General features: G+C 54.3%; 7 protein-coding genes across 7 annotated transcripts; 2 read left to right on the forward strand and 5 right to left on the reverse strand.

Moving 5' to 3' along the window:
• Position 1: 1 nt before the first annotated feature.
• CDEST_09529 (Putative P-type ATPase, HAD superfamily, P-type ATPase, transmembrane domain superfamily) lies at positions 2 to 6,455 on the reverse strand. Its single transcript, XM_062925688.1, has 2 exons — positions 1,298 to 6,455; positions 2 to 1,230 (listed from the first exon to the last, which is right to left on the reverse strand). The coding sequence occupies exons 1-2, from the start codon at positions 3,926 to 3,928 to the stop codon at positions 352 to 354; spliced, it is 3,510 nt and encodes a 1,169-aa protein (XP_062781739.1). The 5' UTR covers positions 3,929 to 6,455; the 3' UTR covers positions 2 to 351.
• Positions 6,456 to 7,575: 1,120 nt separating this feature from the next.
• On the forward strand, positions 7,576 to 10,056 carry CDEST_09530 (Putative major facilitator, sugar transporter, major facilitator superfamily). Its single transcript, XM_062925689.1, has 6 exons — positions 7,576 to 7,991; positions 8,061 to 8,842; positions 8,913 to 8,937; positions 9,025 to 9,337; positions 9,406 to 9,626; positions 9,728 to 10,056. Exons 1-6 carry the CDS (start codon positions 7,889 to 7,891, stop codon positions 9,946 to 9,948), a joined length of 1,665 nt encoding a protein of 554 aa, XP_062781740.1. The 5' UTR covers positions 7,576 to 7,888; the 3' UTR covers positions 9,949 to 10,056.
• Positions 10,057 to 14,553: 4,497 nt separating this feature from the next.
• Positions 14,554 to 16,432, forward strand: CDEST_09531 (Putative zn(2)Cys(6) fungal-type DNA-binding domain, fungal transcription factor; the record flags this gene model as incomplete). The annotated part of the gene is made up of 2 exons (XM_062925690.1): positions 14,554 to 15,264; positions 15,326 to 16,432. 2 exons carry the CDS (start codon positions 14,554 to 14,556, stop codon positions 16,238 to 16,240), a joined length of 1,626 nt encoding a protein of 541 aa, XP_062781741.1. The 3' UTR covers positions 16,241 to 16,432.
• Positions 16,433 to 17,283: 851 nt separating this feature from the next.
• On the reverse strand, positions 17,284 to 20,034 carry CDEST_09532 (Putative heterokaryon incompatibility). Its single transcript, XM_062925691.1, has one exon. The coding sequence runs from the start codon at positions 19,850 to 19,852 to the stop codon at positions 17,510 to 17,512; it is 2,343 nt and encodes a 780-aa protein (XP_062781742.1). The 5' UTR covers positions 19,853 to 20,034; the 3' UTR covers positions 17,284 to 17,509.
• A 268-nt stretch (positions 20,035 to 20,302) lies between these two features.
• Positions 20,303 to 21,401, reverse strand: CDEST_09533 (uncharacterized protein). The gene is made up of 3 exons (XM_062925692.1): positions 21,026 to 21,401; positions 20,889 to 20,965; positions 20,303 to 20,834 (listed from the first exon to the last, which is right to left on the reverse strand). The coding sequence occupies exons 1-2, from the start codon at positions 21,129 to 21,131 to the stop codon at positions 20,910 to 20,912; spliced, it is 162 nt and encodes a 53-aa protein (XP_062781743.1). The 5' UTR covers positions 21,132 to 21,401; the 3' UTR covers positions 20,303 to 20,834; positions 20,889 to 20,909.
• Positions 21,402 to 23,338: 1,937 nt separating this feature from the next.
• Positions 23,339 to 24,537, reverse strand: CDEST_09534 (bys1 family protein; the record flags this gene model as incomplete). The annotated part of the gene is made up of 2 exons (XM_062925693.1): positions 23,339 to 23,930; positions 24,356 to 24,537. The coding sequence occupies 2 exons, from the start codon at positions 24,535 to 24,537 to the stop codon at positions 23,339 to 23,341; spliced, it is 774 nt and encodes a 257-aa protein (XP_062781744.1).
• Positions 24,538 to 25,340: 803 nt separating this feature from the next.
• On the reverse strand, positions 25,341 to 26,172 carry CDEST_09535 (Putative Zinc finger, GATA-type, Zinc finger, NHR/GATA-type; the record flags this gene model as incomplete). The annotated part of the gene is made up of 2 exons (XM_062925694.1): positions 25,341 to 25,817; positions 25,978 to 26,172. The coding sequence occupies 2 exons, from the start codon at positions 26,170 to 26,172 to the stop codon at positions 25,341 to 25,343; spliced, it is 672 nt and encodes a 223-aa protein (XP_062781745.1).
• Positions 26,173 to 27,450: the final 1,278 nt, after the last annotated feature.

Genomic DNA, 27,450 nt, shown 5'->3' on the forward strand with positions numbered 1-27,450 from the left:
AATGTCGTTAAGGACAGTCCATATCGTAAAAAGGTAAACCGTCTTTTACCACGCAGACGCATGACTTTTTAGTTTTGTCAATCGCCCCAAAAGAAAAACGCCTTGTAGACGAGAAGCAATACGTTCTCTGTATGATGATGTGATAACCGCCAACCTCGCCCGCCCACGATGTTATCTCTATGCACGTAACAATAATGCCGGTCGTAGAATCGTTTAGGGAAAACGAAAAGCAAAAACATGAACAGGCGCGCAATAAATGGTATCGTAGCTGCAAACAATGAAACATGAGAAGGGAAATATATATGTGCAGAACAACGTATCAAGCCCGAACACCCAAGGCCGACGAGCATTTCAGATCTGACGCTTCTCGTCGTCCTTGGCAACGGCCGTGTTGGTCTCCTCGGGTTGCGTCGAGATGACGATGGCGGGCGCCGCGATCTTGGAGTCCTCGGATCCGGAAGACACGCGGGCCTCCTCGTCGGACGCGTCCTCGGCGTCGGTTGTCTTCTTGCGGCGGAAGACAGCACCGACCCGGGAGAAGAACTTGCCCGAAGCGCGGTAGACGACGACGACGGGTCTACCGACGGTCTTGGCGATCTTCTCAAACCAGGGGTCCGGGAAGAGGCGGATGAGGATGGCCATGGGAATCGAGAGGGAGGCCAAGACGACGGAGACGGCCCAGTGCTCGCCGCTGATGCCGCCAGGGGTGATACGGAAGGCCTTGCCACCGACGTAGATGATGGCGACCTGGGCACCGACCATGATGCAGTTGATGACGATGAAGAAGTAGTTGCGGTGGACTCCCTCAAAGATATTGAACTTGTTGTCGAGGCGACGGTTGTTGAACTCGTTGAAAATCTGCATCCAGACGAATGTGTTAAAGATCATCGAGTCGAGCTCCAGTTGTTGGTCCTCGTTGTGTGAGTCGTAGCCAAAGATGGCGTTGCCAGCGAAGTGCAGAATGAGTGTCGCTGTCAGCTGGAAGATAGCCTGTCCGATGATCATCTTCCACATGTTGTTGGTGATGAGAGGCGCCTTCTTGCCCTGCGGCAGACGATCGAGAATTTTCTCCGTGGGAGGGTCCGTAGCCAACGCGAGGGCGGCGAAGGTGTCCATAATGAGGTTGACCCAGAGCAGCTGGACAGCAGTGAGAACTGACTCCATCGTGGGGGAAGAGACGGCGGTGATGAAGGCGAGGAGGACAGCGGTGATGTTGACCGTGATTTGGAACTTGGAGGGGCACATGTTAGTATTCAAAACGCGTGTAAGATGACAAGATGGCATGAGCTATGCTTACCTGAAGGAACTTCTGGACGGCGTCGTTGACTGCTCTTCCCCACTTCAAAGCCGTAACGATCGACGCGAAGTTGTCGTCCATCAGCACGATAGAAGAAGCTTCCTTAGCGACCTCAGTACCAGAGATACCCATTGAGAAACCCACATCCGCAGCCTTGAGCGCGGGCGCATCGTTGGTACCGTCACCAGTCACGGCAACTGTCTCACCAAGAGCCTTGAGGCGGGTGACCAGGACACGCTTATCCTCGGGCGAGGAACGGGCCAAGACTTGAAGACGGGGCAGGGTCTCGTTCATCTGCTCGACGGAGAGCTTGCGGAAGACGGGGCCCTCCATGATGAGTCCGCCCTCGGTGAAGATACCACACTCGGTCGCGATAGCCTGAGCAGTGACGGCATTGTCACCAGTAACCATGCGGACGACCACACCGGCGTGCTGGGCCTTACGAACAGCCTCGGGGACTCCGGGGCGAACCGGGTCCTGAATACCAACGACACCGGCAAATACGAGGTCGTGGAGGATGTCACCGAGGTCAACGTGTCCCTCGATGTTGGCGTTGACGCCGTGGGGAGGCCATTGAGGGTAGTCTTGGTAGATGAGGGCGATGGTGCGAAGAGACTGCTTGGCGTAGGTGTCGATTGTTCCCTCGAGGAAAAGGCGGTCGGATTCTTCCAAAGCAGAGGTACTGAGGTCGGTGATGTTGAGCTTCTGGGTGCAGTATCCGAGAAGAATCTCAGAGGCACCCTTGACGACAAGACGGTAGCCACCGTTTCCGGACAGCTTGATGACGGCGGCCATGCACTTCTTGCCGGAGTCAAAGGGCATCATCTGCACGACCTCCTCGTTGGAGCGGGTCTCGGCCAGTCCTTGCATGCCAAGGTGGTCCTTGGCGAACTCAAGCAGGGCAGTTTCGGTCTTGGAACCGATGAAGGTAGCCTGGCCGTCCTCCTCTCCCTCAAAGGCAGTTGAGTTAATGGCGACGGACTGGACGAGGAGCTTTTTGGTGGCTTCGGGAAGTGACTGAGCGAATTCGACAGCGCTGGTGACCTTCTCGCCGTCGACCGACTTGCTGAAGCTGGCGGAGCCAAAGGTGCCGGCGACAACCGTCATCTTGTTCGTGGTCAAGGTGCCGGTCTTGTCAGAGCAGATGGTCGTGGCGTTACCCATCGTCTCGCAGGCTCTGAGAATGCGAACCAGGTTGTTTTCCTTCAGAAGGCGAGTAGTGGCGAAAGCCAGCGCGAGAGTTACAGCCAGCGGAAGTCCCTCAGGTACGGCGACGACAATGATGGTGATGGCCACAATGAGAATGTCCATAAAGGTGGAAGCCTTCTCGGCGCCAGTACCGCTGTTGTTGGGCAGATCGGCGAGGAAGCGGATGAGGAGGACGACGAAGAGGAAGAGGGCGGCGCTGCTTCCGAGCTTGGCGATGGCCATGGCCAGGCCCTCGAGTTTCTTCTGCAGAGGCGTAGCCTCCATCTCAGTGCGAACCGACATCATGATCTTGCCGAAGCTGGAGTTGGTGCCGACCGAGGTGCAGACGAAGGTGCCGACACCCTCAAGGACCTTGGCTCCCGAGATGATGAAAGGGTCGATGTCCTTGGGAGCGTTGCCGGACTGGAGGGCGTTGAAGACGGCGTCGCCGCCAGTCTTCTTGAGAGCGTCAGACTCACCCGTGGCAGAGGACTCGTCGCACTTCAAGTCATGACCGCTAATGAAAATGCCGTCGACTGGGACCAGGTCACCGGGCTCGAGGTGGATGACATCGCCAACCAAGATCTCGGCGACGTTAATCATGAAAGACTTGCCAGACCGGATAACCTTGACCTCGCGATCTTCCTTCTTGGCATTGAGCTTGACGAAGGCGCGTTCCTTTTGCCAGTCGTTGAGAGATCCAACCAGGGTAACGATCAAAATGGCAACGACAATGGCAACACCCTCGACCCAATCGACCGGCTGGCCTTCTTCGGGGTCATGCTCGACTCCAAGGGTCTCGTACAGACCAAGCGCCAATGAGATGACGGCGGCAACCGTCAACAAAATGATGACTTTGTCGTTGTAGGCGGTCCACATCAGCTTCCACAAAGGGGTGGCCTTTTTGGCGGGAAGCACGTTTCTGCCATACACTCGGGTGCGGTCGGTGAAACCATCGCCGCTGGCGTTGTGTGTGGTGGCTGAAGGCTGTGCACCCGACGTGGTAAAGACGGGCTCCTTGTGACCGGTGGCCTCTTCAAAGCTGACGTTGCCACGGACGGCCACCTCATCCAGGGACAGACCGGACTTGATGTCTGTCTGCAGGCCTTTTTCGATTCCGTGGAGGCCGCCGAGCGCCTGGAAAGCGGACAAAGATTTCGGATTTAAAAGTTTGTTGAGGTGCCCAGGGCTAAAAGCAAAAGGGTTGTTTGGGACGATGAAGTCGGCTTCCGTGCCCGGGTCGGGCCTCAAAGCGCTGTCTGCGTCCTCGGTGACAGCGGTGGAATGCATACTCGGTGCGGCGCTTGTTGCTGCGCTGATGGCCGGCGTGAGAAACGGATTTGAGTGTGTCGAAATGGGAGAGGGAGTTATCGCGTCGTCGTTGTCATTACCGCGTTGATTACGGGTGTCGACGCGCAACTGAGGAGGGGCGAGAGACGCCATTAGCACCGGTTGTAGAGAGGTGTGAAGCTAAGGCGAAGGACTTTCTCTCTCATAGACGGGCGGAAGTAGACAATAGTAGTAGGGTTGGTTTTAAAAGCTCTCAAAAAGAGATGAAAAGAGATGCGTCTTGTAACAAGCAGTATCAAGCCAAGAAAGGCGTTCGTGCAACGATGGCGAGAGGTAGGTATTTAGAGGGTGTTACAAGGCTGTGTGCTTGTGTGAAGAGGCAAAACCCTGCGTAGACAGTTGCGTCTCTCTCAGGGCAGAGAAGGTGGCAGAGTCTTGGGCGTACCAACGGAATTGTAAAAGACTCAACGACTAGAGCGCTGTGATTCTTGGCGAACACAACTGCGCCTTCCGCCCCGTCGAGTAAGGTTTCCGTTTTCCCTCTACTTCACCGACGCAGGCAGGTCAGCCTACGTGCCTGTTTCTTACGGTGACAGTTGGTTTCGAGGCAGTGCAACGAGAGGGGTTCGGGCGAGAGGCGATAATCCGCTTTCCGTCGGAAGGGGCACGGGGGGGAGTCGGTTGAGCGAGACAGAAGAGTAGTGCCGGATAATCAAAGTTGAACGACCGTCATGGTGGTTCGGGTTGTATGTTTCTCACGGGTCGGGCGAGATTGGGTGTGATGAAGGAGAAGAGTTTTTTTTTTTTTCAACAACGTTTTGAGTATTTGCCGATGGCTGTCTAGAATCTGCAGACGACGAACGAGACTTTGGGAGCAGCGTGGCAGTGCTCATAACGACATGCCTTTCTTGGCAAGCTCAGGGAGATATGAAGTCGAACCGAGACCCCACCGGCAGCGAGTGAAATGGTCAAATCAGAGACAGTGAAGGGTGCATGAGTGGGATAGAGGTGAGAAAAAGGCGCGCTTCACTCGACTATCACGATAGCATATGGCGTCCTTGGCGGGAGGAGCAAGACTGCAACAGGATGAAAAAGTCTTGCAAGACGTGATCAAGAGGGGAAGGAGGCAAAGAAGATTGGGGAAGTCGGATAGAAAGGTGGAATGACGTGCCAGGGAATTCCTCTCATTGCCTTCATCTTGGCTTTGATTAGGAAAGATTAGCTTGGCGACGAGGTGAGATGGAGGCCTGGGAGGGAACCGCCCAAGGTCTGGGCATTGAGGCTGTGCAAGAGGGAAAAAGTGCAAAAGGACCCGATGAGGGAATTAAATTGGAGCATCAAGAAGCGAGCTCTCGTCAGTGGTAGAAGAGGTCGAGTCGGGGCCATCCTAGAACCGCCGTGCAACGATGAGTCGGGGGGACCAAACAAGGGGGGGGATGGACCATGGCAGAATGGAGAGATTGACAGCGAGCAATGGCCGCTTGGCGTTTTCAATGTTTGTACCTTGGCGTTTTGGTGATGCAAGTGCCGGGCCCTTATCACGTCTGTCTATCCGTCTAGAGCGCCCCGAGGGGACTCAAGACTCAGGACTCCGTGCTCGAGTCGGGGAATTATGGCCAGACAGAGACTGCTAGGGCCGCTCGACTTGTCATAGACGGACATGGCGTCCGAAATTGGCGTGGTGGCGGCCCCATTCTTCTGGTCCTTCTGCTCGTTCCCCCCAACAAGGTGCGGCGTTCCTATCGGCGCATGTGCGCACTATTGGGCATTCCTTTAGACGCCGTGTGAACCCGGGCGGTTCCCGTCCCGATCGGTGGCCGGCCGAGGATGGTAAGTCGTCGTTTGATATCCTGATCCCCGCCAAGGTTGGTGGTCTAGACGCTACTGGTGAAGGACTGACTGCCTGTCTCTGTCTGTTTCTTTTTCTTGCTTGGGCGTATCGCCTGAGATTGGTGTCCATGGATCTCTTGGGCGGCAGCAGAAGACGGCGCGATGGTCTCATCCACCAGGAAGACAGCCAGAGCGGTCGGTACTTCATCCGACGGAGACCATCATCAACAATCGTCGGGGACCAGCGACAGGAAGGTTGACGGCGCGTGGCATGCATGTGGCATGTGGCATGTCGGGGAGGGTTTGGATTGGGGCAGTTCGAAGTCCCGTCCCTCCCAAACCATAGATGGATGGAAGGATAGATGGATGAATCGGGATAATGTCCGCCCACACTCGGGGCAAAACTCAAGACAGTGACACCTTGACGCTCCAATGACACCTTGGGGGCGAGATGTCGAGATTGGAGTGGAGAGGAACGAGGTTGGAGTTGATGTTGGTCCACGTCTGGGCGTTTGGCAACTGGGTCAGCCATTTTCGAGGTGGGGCTTCGGGCACTGTCGTGAACTATGGATGAATCGCAAACTCGAGACGATCCGGAGAAGCAATAAACTAAGGGCGATAGGGTCTTGGCTCCGCGGCGTGATGGTGGTGGTGGTGAAGATTCGAGGAAAGGGGACGGACAGATAGGTGTGCGACCGTGTGTCACCCGTCCGTCGTGTGGAGAGAACCGGAGCAAAGGTGGAGAAGAGCGAGGAGGTGGAGGGAGTAAAGGAGCGAGGATTGGCACAACAACCTGGAAGACAGAAGCAAAAAAGAGGGCCAAGACATTGAAGGAAATGTCATGTCTGAGAATCAAAAGGGGGTGAGAGGAAAATAAAATAAAAAAAACATAAAGCAAAAAAAGAGCGGTCGAAATGCCAATGGTCCACAGTCGAATCAAGCTCGGAGAGGGGCGTGGGGTGGTCGCACTAGTCAGCGCCAAGAGTGGCTGTGATATGCACGTTCCAGATGTTCCATTGGTTCGTCTAGCAGAAATCCACTTGTTGCCGACTCCACATCAACAGGCCCTGTTTAGGTAAGCGGATTCCTGCAGGTAGGGATGGCACGCGCCCTCCTCCCGCACACCTGGTGGCAACTGCACCCGTTCTGGAACATTGTCGGGGATCCATCCACATGTCTGGCCAATGAGAATGATTCTACGTCATCCCCACATTGTCAACCATCCCATCCAGACTGTCACTGTGCATCTCATTCTCATCAACTTCACCAATTGTACAGTGGTGTTGTAGACTTGAAGTTAGCCTCTGTCTGCTGGTGTTCTTTTTTAATGCAACATCATCATCACCACCACCACCACCACCACCAACATGCGACCAACCTCATGTACCCATCCCAGTCACCAACCACCGGCCTTTTATCCGGGCTCATCAGGTCTTTCTGACACCAGCCGAGGCTAAAAAAACCCTTAACTGCATCAAGCTCTGGCTGGCTCAACTTGCATGATATCGGCCGACACCCCGGCCTCTCTACTCACACGATGCCTCAAAACTTCAACTACCGCGTCCGCGGGGAAGCCAGACCAAGTCATCATCCCGGTCGACCGTCGACCCAACGCGGGGGAACGCGGGGAAGCTTGTTGTTGTCTCGCCAGACGAACCACGCTGAACATGGATGATGGCCACCTTTTCCCTTCGTCCTCTCCTCTAGTGTGTTTGACTCAAACCTGTCCAGCTGATCACTGAGGGTGCATCGCTCCGGACATCATCACCGCCAGACAGCATCAATCAGGTTCCATGGCCCTTTTTCCGCCGCTCAACCATTTACGTTTCCGTTGACAAGGCATCAAACGAACGTACCATGTTGAAATGACAATCCCCTCGGACGTAACCATGTCATGCGCTCCTACACGCCGCTGCGTTGCATCACATCCATAAAGAAGACGTCTTCGCCAAAAAAGGATTGTCAGGACGTGTCGAATCTGCCTTGCTGCGCTGCTGCTGTGTTGCTATCAAGGTCTCTGTTTGTTTCGGCCGACACCGAAACGTCGTCCTGTGCAAAATTTCCATTCCCACCTCCTGCGCCTCCCCTCACACGTCTTAAGAAACGGGAGGCTTGTCTGATATCAAGCTTTTTATTTCTTCTTGACACTGCGTGCCCAGACGGGCTGGAGCCCTTCGCCTCGCCTCAACTTGGCAAGACTGCCAACGCCCACGACTCCCTTGCATCTACCCTCCCTGCCTTCTCGTCTCTCTGTTCTCGCCGTGAGGCTGAGTAACCGGCAAAATGGGCTTCAATCTCCACGCCGACGGGACGAACGATCCCAAGGAGGTCCGCAATTGGCGCATCCACATGATCGCCATCATCGCCTCCATGAGTGCCATTGCCAGTTAAGTCTCGGCCGAGCCAGCTTGAGACGCAAGACGTGCGCGCGCAATGAAAGGCTAACACTGCCTAGTGGGTTATGACACCTCCGTCATTGGCGGCACCATGGCGCTCGACTCGTTTCGCCGCGACTTCGACCTGGCAGACACCGACCCGACGGTCCGTGACACCCTCCAGGGAAACATTGTCTCCACGTTCCAGGCGGGCTGCTTCTTCGGCGCCCTGCTCACGTTTCCCCTGGCAGAATGGATGGGCCGTAAGAAGGCCATCATGATGTCCGCCTTGGTCTTCCTGGCCGGCGGCACTCTCATGACCGCTGCCCACGGCGAGATTGGCATGTTGATCGCAGGGCGTGCCGTTGCTGGCCTGGGCATCGGCGCAACCTCACTCATCGTTCCGGTCTACATCTCTGAAATAAGCCCTCCCTCGATTCGAGGCCGGCTTGTTGGCCTCTTTGAAATCGCCTCCCAAGGAGGTGGCATGTGCGGCTTCTGGGTGAACTACGCCGTCGATCGAACCATTTCCGACTCGCTCCAGGCGCAGTGGATCGTTCCTCTTGGCCTGCAGCTGCTGCCCGGAGTCCTGCTCTTCTTTGGCATCTTCATCTGTCCCGAGTCGCCTCGCTGGCTGGCCAAGAACGATAGGTGGGAAGATGCCAAGAAGGTCCTGGTACACATCCGCACGCTGCCCGCGGACCACGAGTACGTCAACACCGAGATCTCGGATATCAGGCGCCAAGTGGAAGAGAGCAGTGCGAACCGCATGACAAAGATGCAGATGTTCAAGAGGCTCTTCGAGAAGGGCTCTCGCAACCGCATCGGCATTGGTCTGCTTCTCATGGCCTGCCAAAACCTGGTACGTCCACAAGAGTCAACAGCTTCATTCTCATCTTGTACGGTGACACGTGCTAATCATTTACGTGTAGACGGGCGTCAACATCATCACATATTGTGAGTGTACCTTCCCCCCCCCCCCCCCCCCCCCCAAAGACCCAATTGCATGCAGGGTTCCCGTTTTGTGCTAATTCGGGAGTCTAGACTCGCCTCGTATTTTTGAGACCCTTGGCATCACAGGCACAAGCACCAAGCTTTTCGCCACGGGCTTTTACGGTATCGCCAAGACCCTCGGTATGGTCATCTTCACCGTCTGGCTCGCTGAGAAGGTCGGGCGCCGCAACGGCCTCATCTGGGGCGCCTTCATCGGGTCTCTCCCGATGTGGTACATCGGCGCGTACGTGTTCCAGGCCGACCCGGCCGGCCAGGCTGCCGCCGGCAACGTCGACCGCAACGCGTGGGGATACATCGCGATGCTGTGCGTGTATCTTTACGGCCTGATTTACTGCGCCACTTGGTGAGCCCGTCACTCCTTTTCGCCTAGTAGGACAGGTGGGAAAGGCTCATGCTAACATCACCCCTAAGGCAAGGAATCACATGGCTGTACTGCAGCGAGGTCTTTAGCTTGGACATCCGCATGCTGTGCGTGGCGATCACAACGGCAGACCAGTGGCTGTGGAGCTTCATCGTCTCGCGCACCACGCCTTACATGATTACATCGCTGGGATACGGGACGTACATGTTCTTCGGGACCCTCATGATCCTGATGGGCATCTGGGCCTTCTTCTTCGTGCCGGAGACCAAAGGTGAGTCCTCCAAAGTAACCTGCGAAACTTTCTCTGCCCCCAGCCGCAGTCTGTCGCGTCATCCCGTGGCTGACACTGTTATCCCTCCCCCTCCCCTGCAGGTCTCACGCTCGAAGATATGGACTTGCTCTTCATGCGCAGCATGCACAATACAGTATGGACCGCCCTGCGCGAGAAAAAGAGCGTCAAGGACGTCTTGGCGGAAACCTCGCCCGCGGCCGCGGCCCACGCGCCTTTGTCGGAGAAGGAGCTTGGTCTGGCGTACGTGGACACGGTGGAGGACAAGACTGTCGCGAGGGAGACGGAACAGAAGGGGGTTTGAGTAAACGATTTTTTTTTTTCCTTTGGTGTTTTCGAGGCGTCTGGGAGGCGGCCTCTTTGCGCAGCAGTCAGTCAGTCAGTCACTCAGTCACCTGGATAGATATCATTTCGTTTAAGCGGCGGTGGTACCTATGCCACTTGTGCGAAGGTTCCGGGCCTGAAAATGAACGAATGCCAAGACACAAGATGGAGAGCACTGCCCGCCTCAAACGCTGCACTGCCACTGCAAGGTGACGTCGCGTGGTTCATTCAAGAGGCGGCAGATTATTCGCCGCCATTTACGTGGTTTTCTCATTCAATGAAACGGGCGTGGTATATCTCGAAGAAGAGCGTCTGGAACGCGGAGTCGTGCCAAGTGTCATGTCAGTGAGGCGCAGCTCGACCGATTAGTACAAACTGCAATGCGAGTGGTCGAGAACCGAAGTCGCTGGACCGGCACCCCGAGCGATCAGGTTGCGGAAGAAAATCGCGCACCTGAAAAGTGTCGTGAGTTGTGATGAAAAGGACGCGAAAGAAATATTTGTAAACTACTTCGATCCAGAGGCATCTCGGCGTTGATGTTGACGAACGACTCGCCCGAGGGCCCCCCCCTCAAGTCCAAGAGATCCTTGTCAACTAACAACATCGACAAATCTGATTGGTCAAGTTCCTTGTTGGAAAGCGACTTCATCTGGCCCGGCCAGCTTGCCAAGATGCCATTAGATGAAATCTCAAAAGCCTAGATGTCGGCCCCACGATAGGAACTCTCCGTCAAAGGGCCGAAATAAGGCTTTCTCGTTGGAAAGAAATTGAAAATTTTGGACTGACCCAGAATCCCTTGATAGCCAGTCATCGCCCCCCGTGTTTCGCAAACGGGCGTTTACCGTAGGCTGTGTAGATTGACGTTGCAGAGGTGCAATGCAGAGTGCTTGTAGAAGCAGCCAAGACAACAGTCTTTTTCTGCCTTGCCGTAGCATTCTCCGCAATCGTTGCACTGGAGGAAGGTTCCATTTGAGGGCGAAACTCCTAAGCCGCCGAGAGGGCCTTGGTGAATGTCGGCGCCGGAACCAGAACACACCTAGTAGTTTTTCCGTTTCCGGATCTTGTTCGACGTTCCCGTCACTGCCCGCTCCCGTCCACATGTTGGTGTCCGACTGATTAATTCCCCTGTGTTTCTTCCTCAGTGATCGTTGACAATGGGAAGAGAATAGGACAGGTGGTGAAGAATGGGCATGCCATGCGATCAAGAAGCTGCCGATGAATGCCGAGCGAAGACTTAGTGCGTCAACTATGTCAGGAAAGCTTGTTCACTTCGGCATGTCCTCATCCTGCGATCTACTAAACATAGGAGAGCGAGAGACATGGAGAAATCAGATCAGGGGGGCTCTGCTATTTTTTATTCTTAATGCTCTTCCGGATACAGACAACCTTCCCGAGACCTGATTACCATCGACTGTGAGTCCTGATACCAGAGCAAGTAGAAGCACATGTGCCAGGAGCTACACCTCATTTGTCACTGGATATCATAGTCCCAATCTGCAGTTCCCTTTCTGGGCCACAACTCAATTCTGGCAGTTGAAATATGACTGCATGTTGGGGAGTTTGGGGTGGGGGGCCCAACCTCAGCCAGGCTGCGTTGACGACGGCATGAAGAATCAGAAAGTGACATTTTCCAATGAAGAGGTCCGTCGTCCATATAATGTAATGATAAACGGTTCGGCAGGGCTGAGAAAGCAACGTTAAAGCAAAGTTTACCAGGGAGAATGCTTTTTGAGGCTCGATTTTACCAATCATGTGATTTAGTAGTCGCTTGAGATGCTGTCTTTGGATATTTGGCAGATCTTTTGAATTTATGTGGCGTCAGTGTAGTACTATCTGGTAGGCCTTTTTTCCCTCGATTAGAACTCATGGTCTCGAGCCTTTTCCGTCTCTTGGCACTCATCCAACTGGCATTTCCTAACTCTAGCATAAAGTTGGGCCCATTCCGAGCATCTGATGTGCACCGATGGTGTGGGAAAGCTTCGTGATGATGGACGCGTCTTTGCCAACAAGCTCAGCATGCTTCGTGGCAACCGAATAAGGAAATCCCCGATGAAAGTGGACTTTGCCCGGGCCAGGAATCCCTTCTTTCTGACCCCTCTCGACCAACTCAAATTGCCACCAGCGTGCGTTCAAGACCTTGAGGTTCACATGCGAATTTTGTGCCATGATGACATCGACAAACTGTAAGACAGACGGACATGGCCTGGGTAAACCTTTTTCTTCAATCCCGTTCAATTCCCGCCAACCACTCGCTCCGTGCCAGCTGATATTCCGTGATATAAGCAGGCGCTACAGATGGTTTGCTTTTGCTTCTCTGACACCCACGCATGTCGAAGTTGTCATATGCTGCTGGTTAGTATCGAGACATGCCCCAAATCTATACGATTTTTTACCAGATCATCGACGACGACGATTGGAAGAAAGCGAGTTCCATTAATGGCGAGGTTCGGTTCACCCTGCTAACTGTGCTGTAATTTCTCCCCGGGGAAGGTGAGGCCGATTGTCGTGAAGCTTGTCTTCGTTCGAAAGCTGTCCGAACTGCGACGCTGTCTATGGCCGCAAATCAAAAAGCCCAAGAGCTACATACTAAAGAGGGACGACCAGAGATGATACTCTGCCAAATTTGCCTTGTGAAGGTTTCAGACGGCTTTCGTACATGAAGAATCCATGTGAGCTTGGGAGGGGCTCCGGCAGTGAGGGAAAGCTTTCTTTTCTGCTGCGAGACATAGTTTGCGGACCACCGAAAGTCAGCCTGAGGGTGACTGATCACCCTTGTGTGATTCTTGAGATCCCTAGACTTTCATCCGAAGGGGTGAATAAGTTCAACTCAAGCAACGTGCCTCAAATGGAAAAATAATCTTTGAAGCCTGCTTTCCAACGCAACACAACCATGCCTTCTCAAGCACGCGTTGCCTGTTAAAATATCAAAATTTCGGAATAAAGATTCAAATTGTTTTCTAATCTACTTAAATACGTTAGACACCTTAGGAGACGATCTGGTACTATTTAGTCAAAAGATGATATTGTGATTGCAGTACCTATACAAAGAGAAGGGTATTTGAATGCATATGGATAACATTGGTTATCGCCATACTCTTATACAACTATTTCTTGCATGCTTGATCCCTCAAATGCAAGAAGAACCAAACTGACCACATCTGGCATGTGTTCCACAGACAAAGCGAGAGATCAGTAAGCCAAACAAAGCATGCATATGGGTAGTGTGCTCCGAACACAACCGGTAACCCCTTGGAAGAGTCTTGGGGTTATTGTTGTTCTATTTTTGATGCATGTCTAACCGTCATCGATATTTGATGAAGCTGAGGTTCGTGCGCACTATACCAAGATGTGTAGCTATACATGCGGGACACTGCAGCCGCTTCAGGAGACCAGTCGTTATTTAGGGCAACTTGTGCATGTTCTAATTGCACTCGCGAGCAGCTACCTGTTTCAGAAGAAGTGATTCATGGTTGTCTTTCGTTTATCAGATCCATACCGAGTGCACTTCATCCCTCCGGCCGCCTCTACTCCAGATATGCCATAATTAACCTCAATAAGATCCCTGGTCGACACTCCGGGCATCATGAGACGACAGAGACCGGTTTCTTCTTCCACATAAAGGCAAAGCATAGTTCGTGATCGATATACTATCTCTTTTGAGTTCATCCTGTGGCAACAAGCCAGGGGACGACGGGCTTACATGCTGTTGTGTACTCTTTATGCTGTCCCTTCTAGTACAGCACGGGGGTGACAGACAACGTTCGTCTGCTCTATCACGAAGCAGAATGAGTATGCTGAGTTACTTAGGAAAGAGATCCTGAGGCATGGGGGTCTTCGGATGCGTCAGTACCCCGGTGAAACGAAACAATACACGGGACGCTCGACCCGAATGTGAGGCTCCAGAAGAACCAAGCTAGTCGTTTTGAGAATCTCTGAAACGCTGTTGCATCTCTGTCAGAGGAAAATCTGAAGATTTGAAATGGGCCATGGAGCAAACGCGGTCCAGGATGCAGTCTGGTTCCTGTCACACAATGACAGCCAGCGTGCACGGCTTCGTTGCGAAATGCACCGATGGGGGCCTTGACACAAACGCACCAGTAGAAGCACAACTCTCGGATTCGGGAATCTGTTGTATTGGCTGGGCCGGAGAGAATCCGGCCTGACCAAGCACACCACCATCCCCATGTACTCGGACCTTGGTGCTCGAGCACAAGAGTCTCATCCTTCCCGTCATGTAATGGAAGGTGTGCACTCGGGATACCAGCAGACGCAATGACCCTATCAAGACCACGCTCAGATGGATTTTGTTGATAATGACTGGAGAGAGACACTCGCTCCGGATCGTGGTCTGTGTCTTCCCAAGATGGTAGTTACCAGTTTTCGTCTCCCTTAAACCCCCCTCCCCAGAGGAAGCTTGCTCGAAAGCTTGCTCGAAAGCTTGCTTGAGTCAGCAACAGGGTCTGGCCTTAATGTTTCTCATCCCTCCAGCCTGTTCCCAGCGTCACTTCGCCTCTGTCACCTGCTTGTTCCAACGAGTCGTTCAACCACCACCGCACCAACATCGTCGTGACGTTATCCTGCAATCATGGTCTACACAGGGAAGCCCTCTGGCGGGTGTAAGCTGTGCAGAATACGAAAGGTCAAGTGCGACGAGGCCAAGCCCTTCTGCATGAGATGCACCAAGTCGAAGAGACACTGTCCCGGATACGGGCCCGTCGTTCGCGACCAGTCGAAGGCGGCCGCAGATAAGCTCAAGAAGCAACGACAGGTCAGCTTGGACAGCACTAGTTCGACCGACTCGTCGATATCGCCCAAGTCCGGATCATCCGGAGATAGTTGCCACTGGAATACATCACAGACATCATCATCATCACTGAGTTCCCCTCGGCGGAACTCATCACCGTTCAGAGTTGGCGACCAGGAAGCCGACTTGGTCGAGTGCTTCAAGCATGTCCCTGGTGGTCTGCTGAATCCACTCGACGAGCAGGCGTCCTGTTTGTTCCTTTCCGAGTTCGTCAATGTGCCCTTGACACCAACGGCACGCGGTTATTACAGCTTTTTGCCTCGCTACCTTGGGCGTGGCGAAATTTCGGTATGCCTCTCGCTGGCATTCAAAGCAACATCAATGGCAGCGTTGGCAATGCGACAGTCCAAAGGCATGAGAGGCCCTGCTCTGCTGCGTGCCCAAGAGCATCACGTCAACGCTCTGAGAGCAGTGAGTAAAGCAATCTCAGACCCGGAGGAGGTAGACAACGACCAAACCCTCGGGGCCGTACTTATGCTTGCGTTTTATGAGGTATGTATCTCACGTCCCTACAGCCGACCACGTTACATGTATGTGTTGACATTCACAACAGACCTTGATGTCCAAGGACTCGATCAAGGAATACATCCACCATCTCAAAGGCGCGGCCAAGATTGTTCAGATGCGTGGCCAGAAGTGTCTTGAAACGGACGAGGGCCGGGAAATGTTCGCCATGACGCGCAACCAGTGCATCTCGGTGCAGAACGTCTTCAAAGAGGCCGAGATGTCTGGGTATTCATGGTTGCTGTACAACGAGGCAGTCCAACGCTCCAACCGCTCCACAGTCGACATCAATCTCATTTGCAGCCAGGTACAGCAAGGCATCGACAACATCATCTCCAAAGCACGTCAACCAACTCCCGAGGCCATCGAAAAAATGATCGAATTGCTGGGCAAGTGTCGAAAGCTCGAGTACGAGTTCCGTCAGCTGCGCGCGAACCCGAATCCGCAATGGAAGGTCGAGGTCGCCGAATGGGTGTTCAACCGGACCGACGAGGAGCTCGACACGGAGCCCACCTTCGAGGGCCAGGTCTTCAAGTTCTTCAACCTGCCCTTGGCTGTCCTGCATCTAGTCACTTGGTGCTCCCACCTGAACCTCATCACGACGATGATGCGTTGCAGCGCATGGCTGGCCTCGGCTGGAAGGGAAGGGCTGGATGATATCGACGAGTACGAACAGCTCGTCCGTTCAGCAAGCGCTCGCGTCGACGATATTGTGTCGGGCGTTCCGTACTTTTGCAGCTGGAACGGCTACGGCGTTATCGTTTCCCAGTTCCCTTGTGGCTCGACCAAGCCGGATGATCCACTCAAGGGAGAGGCTGGACTGATTGTTATGTGGCCTGTTGCTATTGCCATGAAGAGTGATTACGCCACACCGAGGCAGCGGCGATATCTACGGGGTCGACTCCGTTACATTGCAGATGTCTCGGGGATTAGCCAGGCTCGATTTTTCATCGATGAAATGTGACGGTTTTACGATCGTCTGGGGGTGTTAGGAGTTACGAGAGTCATTGCACCGTTGAGATATTATTCTCCGGGGATGGAAAAAAAGGTTGACATTCAGCATAGCTTTTAGGCGTAATATCATTACAGCGGCAGTTATTAGACTGGGAGGATCCGGGGAACTAGTAGTTGCAATCGGTCAGAAATCGAATAATCCAATGCTCGTCATTCATTACCAACTGGCCGCCAGCAAGTGAGCTTCTACTTCCTTTTTCCCCCCTTTATTCGCCAACATGAAGTCAATTTGCGGGTTTTCTTCTAGCTAGAAGATCGACATTATGTCACCGTCATAGTCCTGCTCGTTGTGAAACCACTCAACAGGGCGTTCACAAAATTCTCATATCCTGGCCACTGATGTGTTGAGGGCAGCGGTCAACTCTTGAACCGAAATGGCGCTCTCACAGGAGCTCGAGAGCAATGGCCAGAGGCAGCGTTCTGTGTACTCTTTAGATAAGGCGCGGACAACACTTCCCCGCTGCCTGTTTTGACTTCCAGAGCTCACATCAAAAGGTTTCATCCAATACTGCCCAGCGTTTCGGCCGCGATTGTTGGTATCCAAGCGTTGAGCCCGTTTAGAGTTCGAATCCTCCAAGCAAGTCATCTCAAATCCTCATTGGCAACATCTCAGGGCTGGAGACAATTTCGGAAGATCTCGGATATTTGGACAAGTTATTGGATGATGTTTCTAAGCTCATCCATTCGTGAGCAACGGCTCGTAGACACGGAACAAGACAGCGGAAGTATGAATGTGGGGAGACGGGAAACCAGAACTGCTGATACAGAGTATGTCAAAGTCAGATTCTCCAGGCGCTTAGTTCTGTAGGATCAGTCTTGTGCATTAGTAGCTGGAGGATAGTACGAATGGTGTTATCTTGATTGCCATGCCTGCGTCTTTGGCTATCTCATCAACTTTCCTCGTACGATGGCGGATAGATCGGACCGGGAGGCTTTTCGTTCGATGAAGAGTATACTGAGCCATTGAGAGAATTATCTGTCTGTGTAATGAGCATACCGTGACTCATCTATCATGCAGAAACATGCCTGCAGCAGACTCAATCATGGGATTGCATAGTTGATGAAGCAGTTACACCATAAATCTACCTGATTTATCCCACCGTTTGGCTTACGATAGAGCAGCAGCAGGGGCCCAGACCCAGAAGATGAGTAACAGACTGGCGAATGTTGCCTGTTCGGGGCTGGGTCTGGCTGGCATCCCTAGAAAACAAGCTCTGTCTCAACCTAGGATTAGATCAATCTCTTCAGCCTCCTTGAGTTCGTCCCACCTGTCCGCCAGCACCATACCTGATCCCTTTCTGTACGCCACGCCGTCCTTCCATTCGACCCACAGAACGAAGCAACAGTCTAATTTCAGCTTATCATGAATATCCCATTCCTCCTGCCAAGGTTTGTGTCTGTCGTCTTCGGGGAAAGCCATCAACTTCCTTTCTGCCTCTTCCTCTTCCGCCGTGAGCTGGATGTCCTCTTGTGATCGGTCCCAGGACGCTCTTGTCTTTCTCTTCTCTGAAAACTCGTCCAAAAGCGTCGACCAGCCTTTGACTATGGCCACCAGCTCGACTTTCGCCTCTTGTTGCGAGGCAACATCGACGCTGTGAGGGAGCTTCAAGATGCCAACAGTGGCGTCCGAGTCGTCCTGGAGGTAGGAGATGTATTTATTGCGACCGGACTCCCAGTCAGCGTCATAATTGGCTTTGATAAATGCCCGACTGGTCTTACAGCCTATGTACTGGAACTGTCTATGAGGCTCAGTTCCATGGCTCTGCAACGTACCGACGTCCACAGTTGGCACCTGGTACCAGAATTTCTTCTGTCTCTGGGGCCCAGACACATGTGTGTAGAAGGTTTTAGGGATATGCCTCGGCGTGAACCTAGGTTCGAATTCATTGTTCGTGCAATTGAATGCATCCCATGTTGAAGGTGGCACAAACTCCGTAGCCTTCCAGCCCTCCAATAACCGAGAGGGCGACGCCGTCTTGTACTCATGCCATCTGGAGTTGATCTGTCGCCTTACCGCCGAAGGTGATTCCAAAATGAACCACTCTGTAAGTGGTGCGGTGAAACCCGTGTCCCCCAGCGGTGGATATTCGTATTCGAGATCACAAGGAAAGTATGTCGCGCCCTGCCACCCCATCCATGACCAACTAGGCGGTCCTGTGGTCGTCGGCGCTTCCAAGGATTTCTCAAACGGGCGCCTCCGGCGAAGCCTCCCACTCGAATGCCAGAGCAACGAGATGTCAAAAAAGATCTCGGGGTGCCCGGCTATGAAACCGTACGGAAATCTTTGTTCCAGATACGTGCTGATTCCAGAGAATGCGCCTGACACGTCTCCGTCAAAGGTCAGGTTCCGACGGTTGAAGTCCACGATCAGACTATGCAAGCAAGAGAGGCTTGGCACACTCGTCGAAAGCGCCAGGTGATCTTGCATCATCTGGCCGTGTCGGTCCGCCTCCGCATGGGACATGACGTGTTCGGACCACTGCACGCAGTTGCACTGCCACTTTACGGAACCCTTTGCAAAGATGAGCCGCCTCTTGGCAAACATCCGTTCCTGAAAGGTCCACATGCGCTGGTCGTAGTCGTAAACTTCAGGCTCCTTACCGGGTTCGAAGTTGCCCATCGTCGCCAGCCTCTCGCCCCCCGCCAAAGGTACGACATGCTGCTCCATGGCCCTCGGAGGAGAGATCCCATGCAGTCCGCGGAGGCCGTGCCCTGCGTTCTGCCCATCCTCGGCGATAAGGGTCAAGAAAGAGCTTGCAAAGATTAGATGCATGTGCCTGAGGTCATGGGCCAGCGCCGAACTGTCGTCCTGGACAATGCACAGGCTGTCGACCCAGAGCCTCGTTTCCCCCAAGGCCTCTGTGAGCCAAATCGCGTTGCGGATAGTCAGAGGCACCTCGGAGGCGATGGGGCCTGAGAACAAGACCCCGGGCTGCCTGACCGCTTCGAGGTTACTCTTCAGCGTCCGGAAATTCTTGGTTTGGCCCCAGGTGTAGGAGAGGGTGAGAAACCTCGAGGTGCGCTCGTCGCACGGGACAACACATCCTTGTACCACGTCGATCAACCACTCTGGGCGAAACGAACTCATGTCTGCAATTTTCGACTTGTCGCACTCGAGACCGTGCCGATCCATACATTCAGACCGCCAGGTTTTGATGAGGTTGATATCGATCCATTGTGTGTCCAATACCCTGCCCCGTCCCTTGTGGTGAGGGATGTCCGGCCGGTGAACCAACTCGAACTGTCGAGTCGTGCTCCAAAAAGACGAGCTCTTTTTGTAGTAGCTCACCCCTAGAAACGCCCCCGTGTTATGGCTCCATTTGACCAATTGCAGCTTTCGGGTCTCATACCGCGGCACAGGGCCGTACATGTATCTGGCGTTTCGGAGCCAGTTGGTATGGTCGCAGTCGTACGTGAGGAGATGGCCGACTTCGCCCATATCAACAGTGAGCTGTTCATCGAACGGAAGGTCAAATATCTGCATGATCTTTTGGCATACATCGCATTCGGGGTCTGGTGTCGTGCTGGCGGCTGCCGCGGCCTCATTCGGGGTGGGAGTCATCGCAGAAAGGAGTAATGGTGCTAGACTGACAATAGGAAGACGGCACCAAGGACGACGCCCAGAGAGTGTTTAGTTGATGCCGGTCGATAGGGGGAAAGAAGTTCCCGCGGACGCATGGATATGTGTCAATGCCGATCCACGTTGAATGGAGCCGACACTCGAAAGGCCAACAACGGCACCACTTTCCTCTGATCAGCCTCTCAAAGAGGGGTGGATGCTGTTGCCTAGAGTCAGAGCTTATATAATCAAGTGCGGCAGGATGCCGGTTGCGCGATTTGATGCATGTGATCCAACGAGTGGGTGACGAAGACTATCAGTAGTTATCGGGATCGCTCGGGTGGAGCAGCCGGCAGCCGGCAGCGGGGCGGGGTCCGGTGGAGGTGGATCTAGTTGCCGAGACGCCGTGCACGGAGGCGGAGATTGGCCGGGAATGGCCGGCGAAATGACGAGCACAGTACGTAATATGTGCTTGATGGGAATCTATAGTATATGAAAATAAAAGTATGGTCTAGAGACGTGTTCTACAGATCTCGGCCCAACCAAAGAACATCCTCTCAATAACGTGCCATCTCTTCCCTGAGGCTAGCGACACTCTGATGTTTCCAAATCTTGTGAAAGCCTCTAGCGGAACTGTAGGGTATCAAAATCGAACAAACGCTTCTAAACTCTAAACTACAAAAAAAGACAACTTTCCAATGACCCAGGTATCATAATAGGCAACGCCAGCGATGCTGGTTTCGCTACAGCGGGCTAGTTCATCTGTTGAAAGCACGGCCTTGGGAGAAAGGACAAATTGTATGTATGGATACTTCAATGAGTCGATACCGCAGTGAATTCATGCTTGGATAGTTGGCGTTTGAGTGGTGTCCTGCACCGTTGTCTGGCGGTCGTATGTCCGGTCGTTGATGGGAACTATGTTTCCTCGACGTTCGCTTTGATAGAGCTTTGAGGCGGTTGGTTCTGAGGAATGAAGGGGTCTGCTCTAGGGTCAAAGGTCAGCTACTGCACCACTTTTATCCGCGTATATGAATCTAACCTGGGTACGAAGCTTGCTCGTCTACCGGTGGTTGATCCAGTAGATGAATCCTCCAACCCCAAAGATTCCCGTTCCCGCTGTGGAGCACCATGTTAGCGCAAACCGAAACTTGACCTCGCGCAAGCGAAGGAACTCACCCACGGCCAGCGTCTCCAGCACGGTGTGGTCGACGCTCCTCTTCATCAACTCGTGGCCAACCTCCATGACTCCGGCCTGGATGAGCCGCGCATCGAGAACAGGCATGACTGGCGAGCGGTACTAGATGCCTCGTGCAAAGCGTAGCGACGGTAGCGACGATGACGGGGACGAAGAAGACAAAGTGAGCGGAAAAGGACGGAGATGTTGCTCGAGGGATCGCCGGGATCAACAACCTCAACGTTGGGTGGGCAGCGGCGTGGGTTTAAACAAAAAAGGTGGTCCTGAGTGCACACATGTCAAAGCAACTTCAGGCTGGTTCCTCCGCCATCCCCCACTCCTCGTTGACGAGCGGGATGCGACGTCGGGGACCATGACGCCAAGATATTCGAAGCGCGCGTCTGGGCCCATATGGTTATGGGCTTTGGGGGAATCGGCTCATATTATCTCATTTCGGTTTCACAAGGGGGGCCACGAGCTCTGCAGCGAATTGAGTTGTCGAGCCCGGGGGGATGGTCCCATCGAGTAAGGTAGTTTGGGTGCCACCTTTTTGTCGGGCTGGACCGATCGAGGGAGGGGCATATCCGGATATCCACCGCTCATCTACAGACTGTCACCTAGTGATTTGCAGCTTTGATTTGCGGATCTTCAAGCCATCGTTGATGGGTGACACTGACGGACCCAGGACGACCGAATCCAATGAGTTGGATATGATGGCTGTCACCCGGGGCAGAGACAGCACAGTCTTCACTCGACCCCCACCCTCTCAACATTTCTAGAGGTTACACAGAGCATTTCTTTTGCGTAGGTTTCATTTCCCTTTTTTTCTCTCTATGTTTTTAATTCTTTTGCTGTTTTTCTTTGTGGCTGCAGCAAATAGCGCCTGATGATCGTGGTTCTGCGACTTCTTGTGTGATTCGAACCGCGAAAGTGAGTCCACTCTGAGGCGATAACCACAGTGGGCCGCCGGGTTTCAGCCTCCTGAAACAAGGAGGATCACCGCACCGTCGCATGCGCAAGCCCCCCCCCCCCCCCCCCCCTGCTGGACTGAAGGCCGCGTCGGCTTCTCTGCCCACTCCGGTCCGCCGGCCGCGGGGGGGGGTGCTGTACACGTATTAGACGACGGGATATAGGGGGGAGCGGCTCGCCGTCCCAAGTTGGCTTAGAAGTTGACAACCCCCCTTTCCAACGATCATATTATTGATGTTATCCCTTGCAACTGAAGCCGAGAGTATCTACATGAGCCGGCCGCGTGCGGCGTTGACACGAATGGAGTAACGACAACACCCGAGTGCGAGAGTGTCGTATGCAGCACGTGAAGTCAGCTTCCTCGCCGGAGGCCAAGAACCGGATCGTCAAACTTGGCGGTTGTGATTTCCTAGCCGCGTAACGGCTCGCGACGTCGTGGCCAAGACCTTGGCCGTCGGGGGTCGCTCAAGGCGCCGCGCCGACGGACGGCGACTGGGAAAGTCGTTCGTTCGTGAGAGTGCCGCACAATTTGCAGAAGCCACATCCCGGGCGGTGGGTTCAATAGCAAACGCGGCTTATGCAGATGGTCAGCGTTAAGCGTCAGGCATGGAGGCTTCTGTCTCGGACGCGGCGGCTGCGCCTCGTCGAAGGGGTTTCCAGAAGTTTTTTCCCACGTCAACGAAGACGACGCCAGTTGCAGGACCCTTTTTTTTTTTATATCTTATTTCAGGGGTCCTTGCTCGGTACTGACGCCGTCCCGACTGATTATCCACTGAAGATCTTGAAACCATCTACATCACGCCAGCCACGCCGTGGTTAATGGTTCGACCTGAGTCAAGCAGCACATCTCCCACCCAGCAAGTTTGGCGGTCCGTTCCGAGAAATATTCGCCGGTTGTTGCTGACTGTTGAGGCTCTCGCCGGTGTGTCAACATGCCCTATTGAGCCAGTCTCACCCACGCACTGCGGGCGAACGAGATTTATTCGGCATGTTATTCTCGCATATTGGTAACTTGCAGAGATCAAGACTAGGCTGTAGATTCCATATCCACGGCACCGGTGTCTTCGGTGATACAGGAAGAACTGAAACAAGTTTTCGAACCATATACGACTAAAGTAATGACCGTCATCTGTCTCTACGTTCCAAAGCACCGATGCAGAGACGATAAGCCGTCATGGACACGCTGAAACTAAGCCATAGGGCGTAGTCACACAATCTCGCTCTCTCACAGATTCCTTTGGTCCAGAGTTAAAAGCATTAAACAGTCTCATTCTTCTCTCCTACGAAATTTACCACCCCATGCCCAGCGCCCTCCCATCCCGTTCCGGCCAACCCCCCCAACCACCTCAAGCACAGAGCGTCAAGACAACATCCTGCTCCGCCGTGCACACCTTGACCTGGCTGCCCCCGGGACTCACGCCGCCCTCCCAGACGATGGCGGGACAGGTTGCCTGCCGGCTCGCGACGACGACCTTGCTTCCCTTGAAGCCGTCCCCGAACACCGTGCTGAGGTCGTACCACACGCCGCCGCCGCCGCCGGCGTCGAGGGTGTAGGCGAAGACGAGCTGCGGCGCGCCCGTGTACAGCCCGTCGCGCGCCCGCGTCACCTTGAGGGCGCGCCCGCCCGTAACGGGGTCCCGCGCGAAGGTCTCGGCGTAGGAGCCGCCCCGCGGCGCGAGCGGGCCCGCGGCGCGGACGTCGCTGCCGACGGACCAGAGGGAGACCTCCGTGGCGCAGTTGTTCACGACGGTGGCCTTGCCGAGGGCCGCGGCCGGGGTCGCTGCGGCGGCGAGGAAGGGGAGGAGGGTCTTGAGCTGCATTCTGTGGGTGTTGAGGTATGTTATATGTTGTTTTGGTGTTAGGTGTGGTGTGATGTGGTGTGGTGGTTTTATGGAGGTGTGGTTTTCGTTTTTGACCTTGAGATCCGGATATCCGAGCCTTGAAAATGTGAGTGATGGCTGCTGAGTCTCAAAGATGGAGTGAGAATAGGCCAATGTCCTCGACTTATATACCTGACTGGAGACTGCCTTCTCGTGAAAGCATGCCACTGATGCCACCATGTGTCTCTGTTGGGACCAAGATCCACCGGGCGAGACGGTGCAGGACCAAGAAGCCCAAATACGAGCGTCGATCAGGGAATGTCACGATACCTCCCAAAAGGGGCCAGCAGCAGGCGATGCATAAGCTCGCCCTGTGGTATCCTCGACATGACCGCAGTCTGACGAACACCCCTCGCGGCCGTAGAAATATACCATCACACCATTTGGAGAATAAAAAAGGTTCCAACCAGCGAGACGATGTGACTTATTTCCACGATGCGCAGGTGCGAACACGAACGCATCCCTCGGCCGAGTCAGGTGAACAGATGACGGCGTATGGATCGACGACGGGCGAGGGAGGGGGTCATGAGGTTTAAGACATGGACTGGGAATACGAGATTCCCCGTGCTGGCCTGGGCATGCTGCTGCATGCAACATCGGCTACCGGATGGCGAACCAGTGGCATCGTCGCGGGGCCTGAAGATGGGCGGGTCTGATGGGCTCATGAGGAGAGGGGAGGGGAGGGGGAGGGACTGCTCTACCGAGCTGTTCCCCGCATCCCTCGGCGCGGCTCCCTCGGAGACATCTGGGGCTGTGCGTGCCGCTGTTCATCTAGTCGCTAGCGCCCGGCCCGTCCGCACCGCCGTAGTTCTAATAGAGGGGCGAGAGGAGCTAGTGCGGGACGGCATGCCATGACGTTCTGCACCTGGTCGGCAAGAATAGCATCCTGCGAGGTGCTGGATGCGGATGGAGACAGTCGACGTTGATGGTCCGACACGGGTCAGCCCCAAAGTTCAGCCCAACGAGGAGGTTACCACCCAGCTCAACACGAATTGACTAGCGGCGGACGAACGGGCGAACGAACTGAACTGCAGTAGTAGGACGACTGCTTCTCGGGCGGGCAAGGGATGACAGCGTCAAACGATGTTATGGCGGAGAAGAGAGACCAGGTAACGTAGCAGATAAGACGAGTGCAATTCTTGTCGGGTATATTTCATAATCCATCACTCCATTTGCGCCAAAAAACACCTGCCCAAACAACAATGTCCTCGTATAACCCAGGAGGAGGGAGGGAATAATCCAAGCCAGCCCTCCCTTTCGTAGCATCAGGTATCTTTGCCTAAAAGCAACCTCCAACGCCACTTCTTTTTGCAGCACTTCATCTTCCGGTCCTGGGCGGTATAGAAGATCAAATCAAGTAGGTGTTTCCTTCCGTGATGTGTTCCCTTCATCTGTTCGACGTTTCGATTCGCATGAGGGAGTTAAGTTAGGTTGAAATGGTGAGAGAAAAAAAAAAAAAGAGAATTGATCAAGAAAAGCTGGGAGGACCAAAAGTAGGCATCGTCAGCTCGTCTTTTTTGCGCTCTCTCTTTGCATATATCAGGCCGCAGACGTTGCAGAGTGTGCCGGGGCCGTCCGGGCCGGGCCGCCACTCGGGAGTTTCGACGCGGTGACACTTGTGGCACGAGAACTCGGCTCGGCGTCCGGGTCGGCGGGCGGGCGGATCCCCACGGTCCGACGCGTCGTTCCGAAAAGCCGCTTGTTGCTGGCTACTCTCGTCGGTCTTTCGCTTTTGGTTTTGGGCGTTCGGGTCGTCCTTCCTGAGGGCCCGGATTTCGTTGATGTCGCGGGCGATGCTGTGCGAGAGGCGCGACATTGTTCGCAGGTCGTCGTCGGTAGGGAAGGTGTGCTCATGTGCGGTGTCGTGGCCGCCAGCCGGACCAGCGCCATCGAAAGCAGAGAAGCTCTCGGTCAGGCGAAGCAACTGTTTTGCGCCATGGCGAATCTACGCAATATCAAAGGGAAAATGTTAGATAGATGGGGATAATATGATGTGATACGATGCGATGAATTAACATGTGCAAAAGATGCATCAACGTGGGAAATGACGACAGTGGGTGGAGCTGGATGGTGCGATAAGGACGGAGATAAGAAGGGAGACGTACGCGCTGATGGCTTTCGCCCTGCCTGAGATGGTTCCACGACAGCTTCGTGGGAGAGGCCGGGTCTTGCTGTCCGTTGTTACTGACATGGCCGTGCGACTCGGTTGGGTTGGTCGCGGTTAGGGCTTGTGTGCCGGAAGGCGACGACTCGGACCTCGGGATGGAGGCGGATCGCGGACTGGAGGGGCCGGAAGGCATCAAACGAACCGGTGGCCAAGGGGGCCCGATCCAAGGACAGGTCGCCCGTGGGAGCGCGCACGGCGGAGCGCGGATAGCCCTCCAGGAGGGGAGGGGGGGAGAGGGCCGACGAATCGAATCGGCGGGGGGCAGGGCCCGGAGGGATCGGAGGAGGTCCGGCGACGCAGAGGGTCGCTGTATCGTGTGGTGTTGCGTTTGTGTTGTGTTGGCGATGGGGGAGCCGAAGCGCCAGGGATTGCGATGACGGATGGATCGGTGGTGTTGGTGTTGATCGAGAACAGAATCGGGGATCGAAATGGGTTTTGTTTTCAAAAAAAGAGGGAAAGTTGGCGTAGCCTGATGTTTGGGGGGGGGTAAAGAGAGGGAATTGTCCCAGTCCAGTTGAGGCCCAGGCTTTGGGTGGCGGTAGCTGCTGTTACTGGCTAGGCCCACCAGCGCCCGGCAGCGCTATCACCAAAGGCAGGCATGTGCACGGGGGATTTGTTAAAAGGTAGCACTGCCCCTGGGTACGTACCCTATCTTTGGTGGGAAAGCGGGGGGGCCAAACGGGATCAGGACCCTGAAAACTCGGCTTCTGCTGACACCTGGGAGCCAACGAGCATTGGGGGAACGGTGCGAAACGGGGAACGGTGGAGCCAGAACGGTGTAAGGCGGTCAAGACCGTTTACTGTGTACTGTATGGTTGGAGCCACCCATTCAAGGATACAATCCACCCAGAGGCAACCATAAAAACGGAGGCGATCCCGAGGCAGCAATGAACTCCGTAGGGAATCCGCACGAAAGATTTCGAAATCAACTCCAGTTTCAAACGTACCCAGCGCGTTCACCCTTCCTTGGCCCCTCCCTTAGTAAGTAGGTAGCTCGGACGAAAAGTCCCTCGGCAAAAAAGAAGCTGACGTAATTAACGGTCGCCCCCCTCCGACTGGGCTGGAAGTGTTCAGCGAGCTAAATACGTACTAAGGTTCGTGGCCAAGGCAGTCCCTTTTGAGGGTCGTACAAGTACACAATAATATGTAAAAAAGAGCTAAATACGTACGATGGTGCTCAGGTCAGGTACAGTACACACGCCACTCCACCCCTATCAGCCTCTCATGGGCGGTACTTTTATCGGAAAAAACTCCGGGCGATGAAGAAAACATTGGGACGCTGGAGGTACGTATCTCGGCACACGCTCTCGCCGGAGGACCCACGCCCTCTCCGGCGAGTCGTGTAAGTTGGTTCGTCGGCACGTGTCAGTTGCATCGTTGACATACATCTATCCCCCTGTTGCCTGGCTAC

This window comes from Colletotrichum destructivum, chromosome 6, assembly GCF_034447905.1.
Source record: "Colletotrichum destructivum chromosome 6, complete sequence".
NCBI classification, from domain to species: domain Eukaryota; kingdom Fungi; phylum Ascomycota; class Sordariomycetes; order Glomerellales; family Glomerellaceae; genus Colletotrichum; species Colletotrichum destructivum.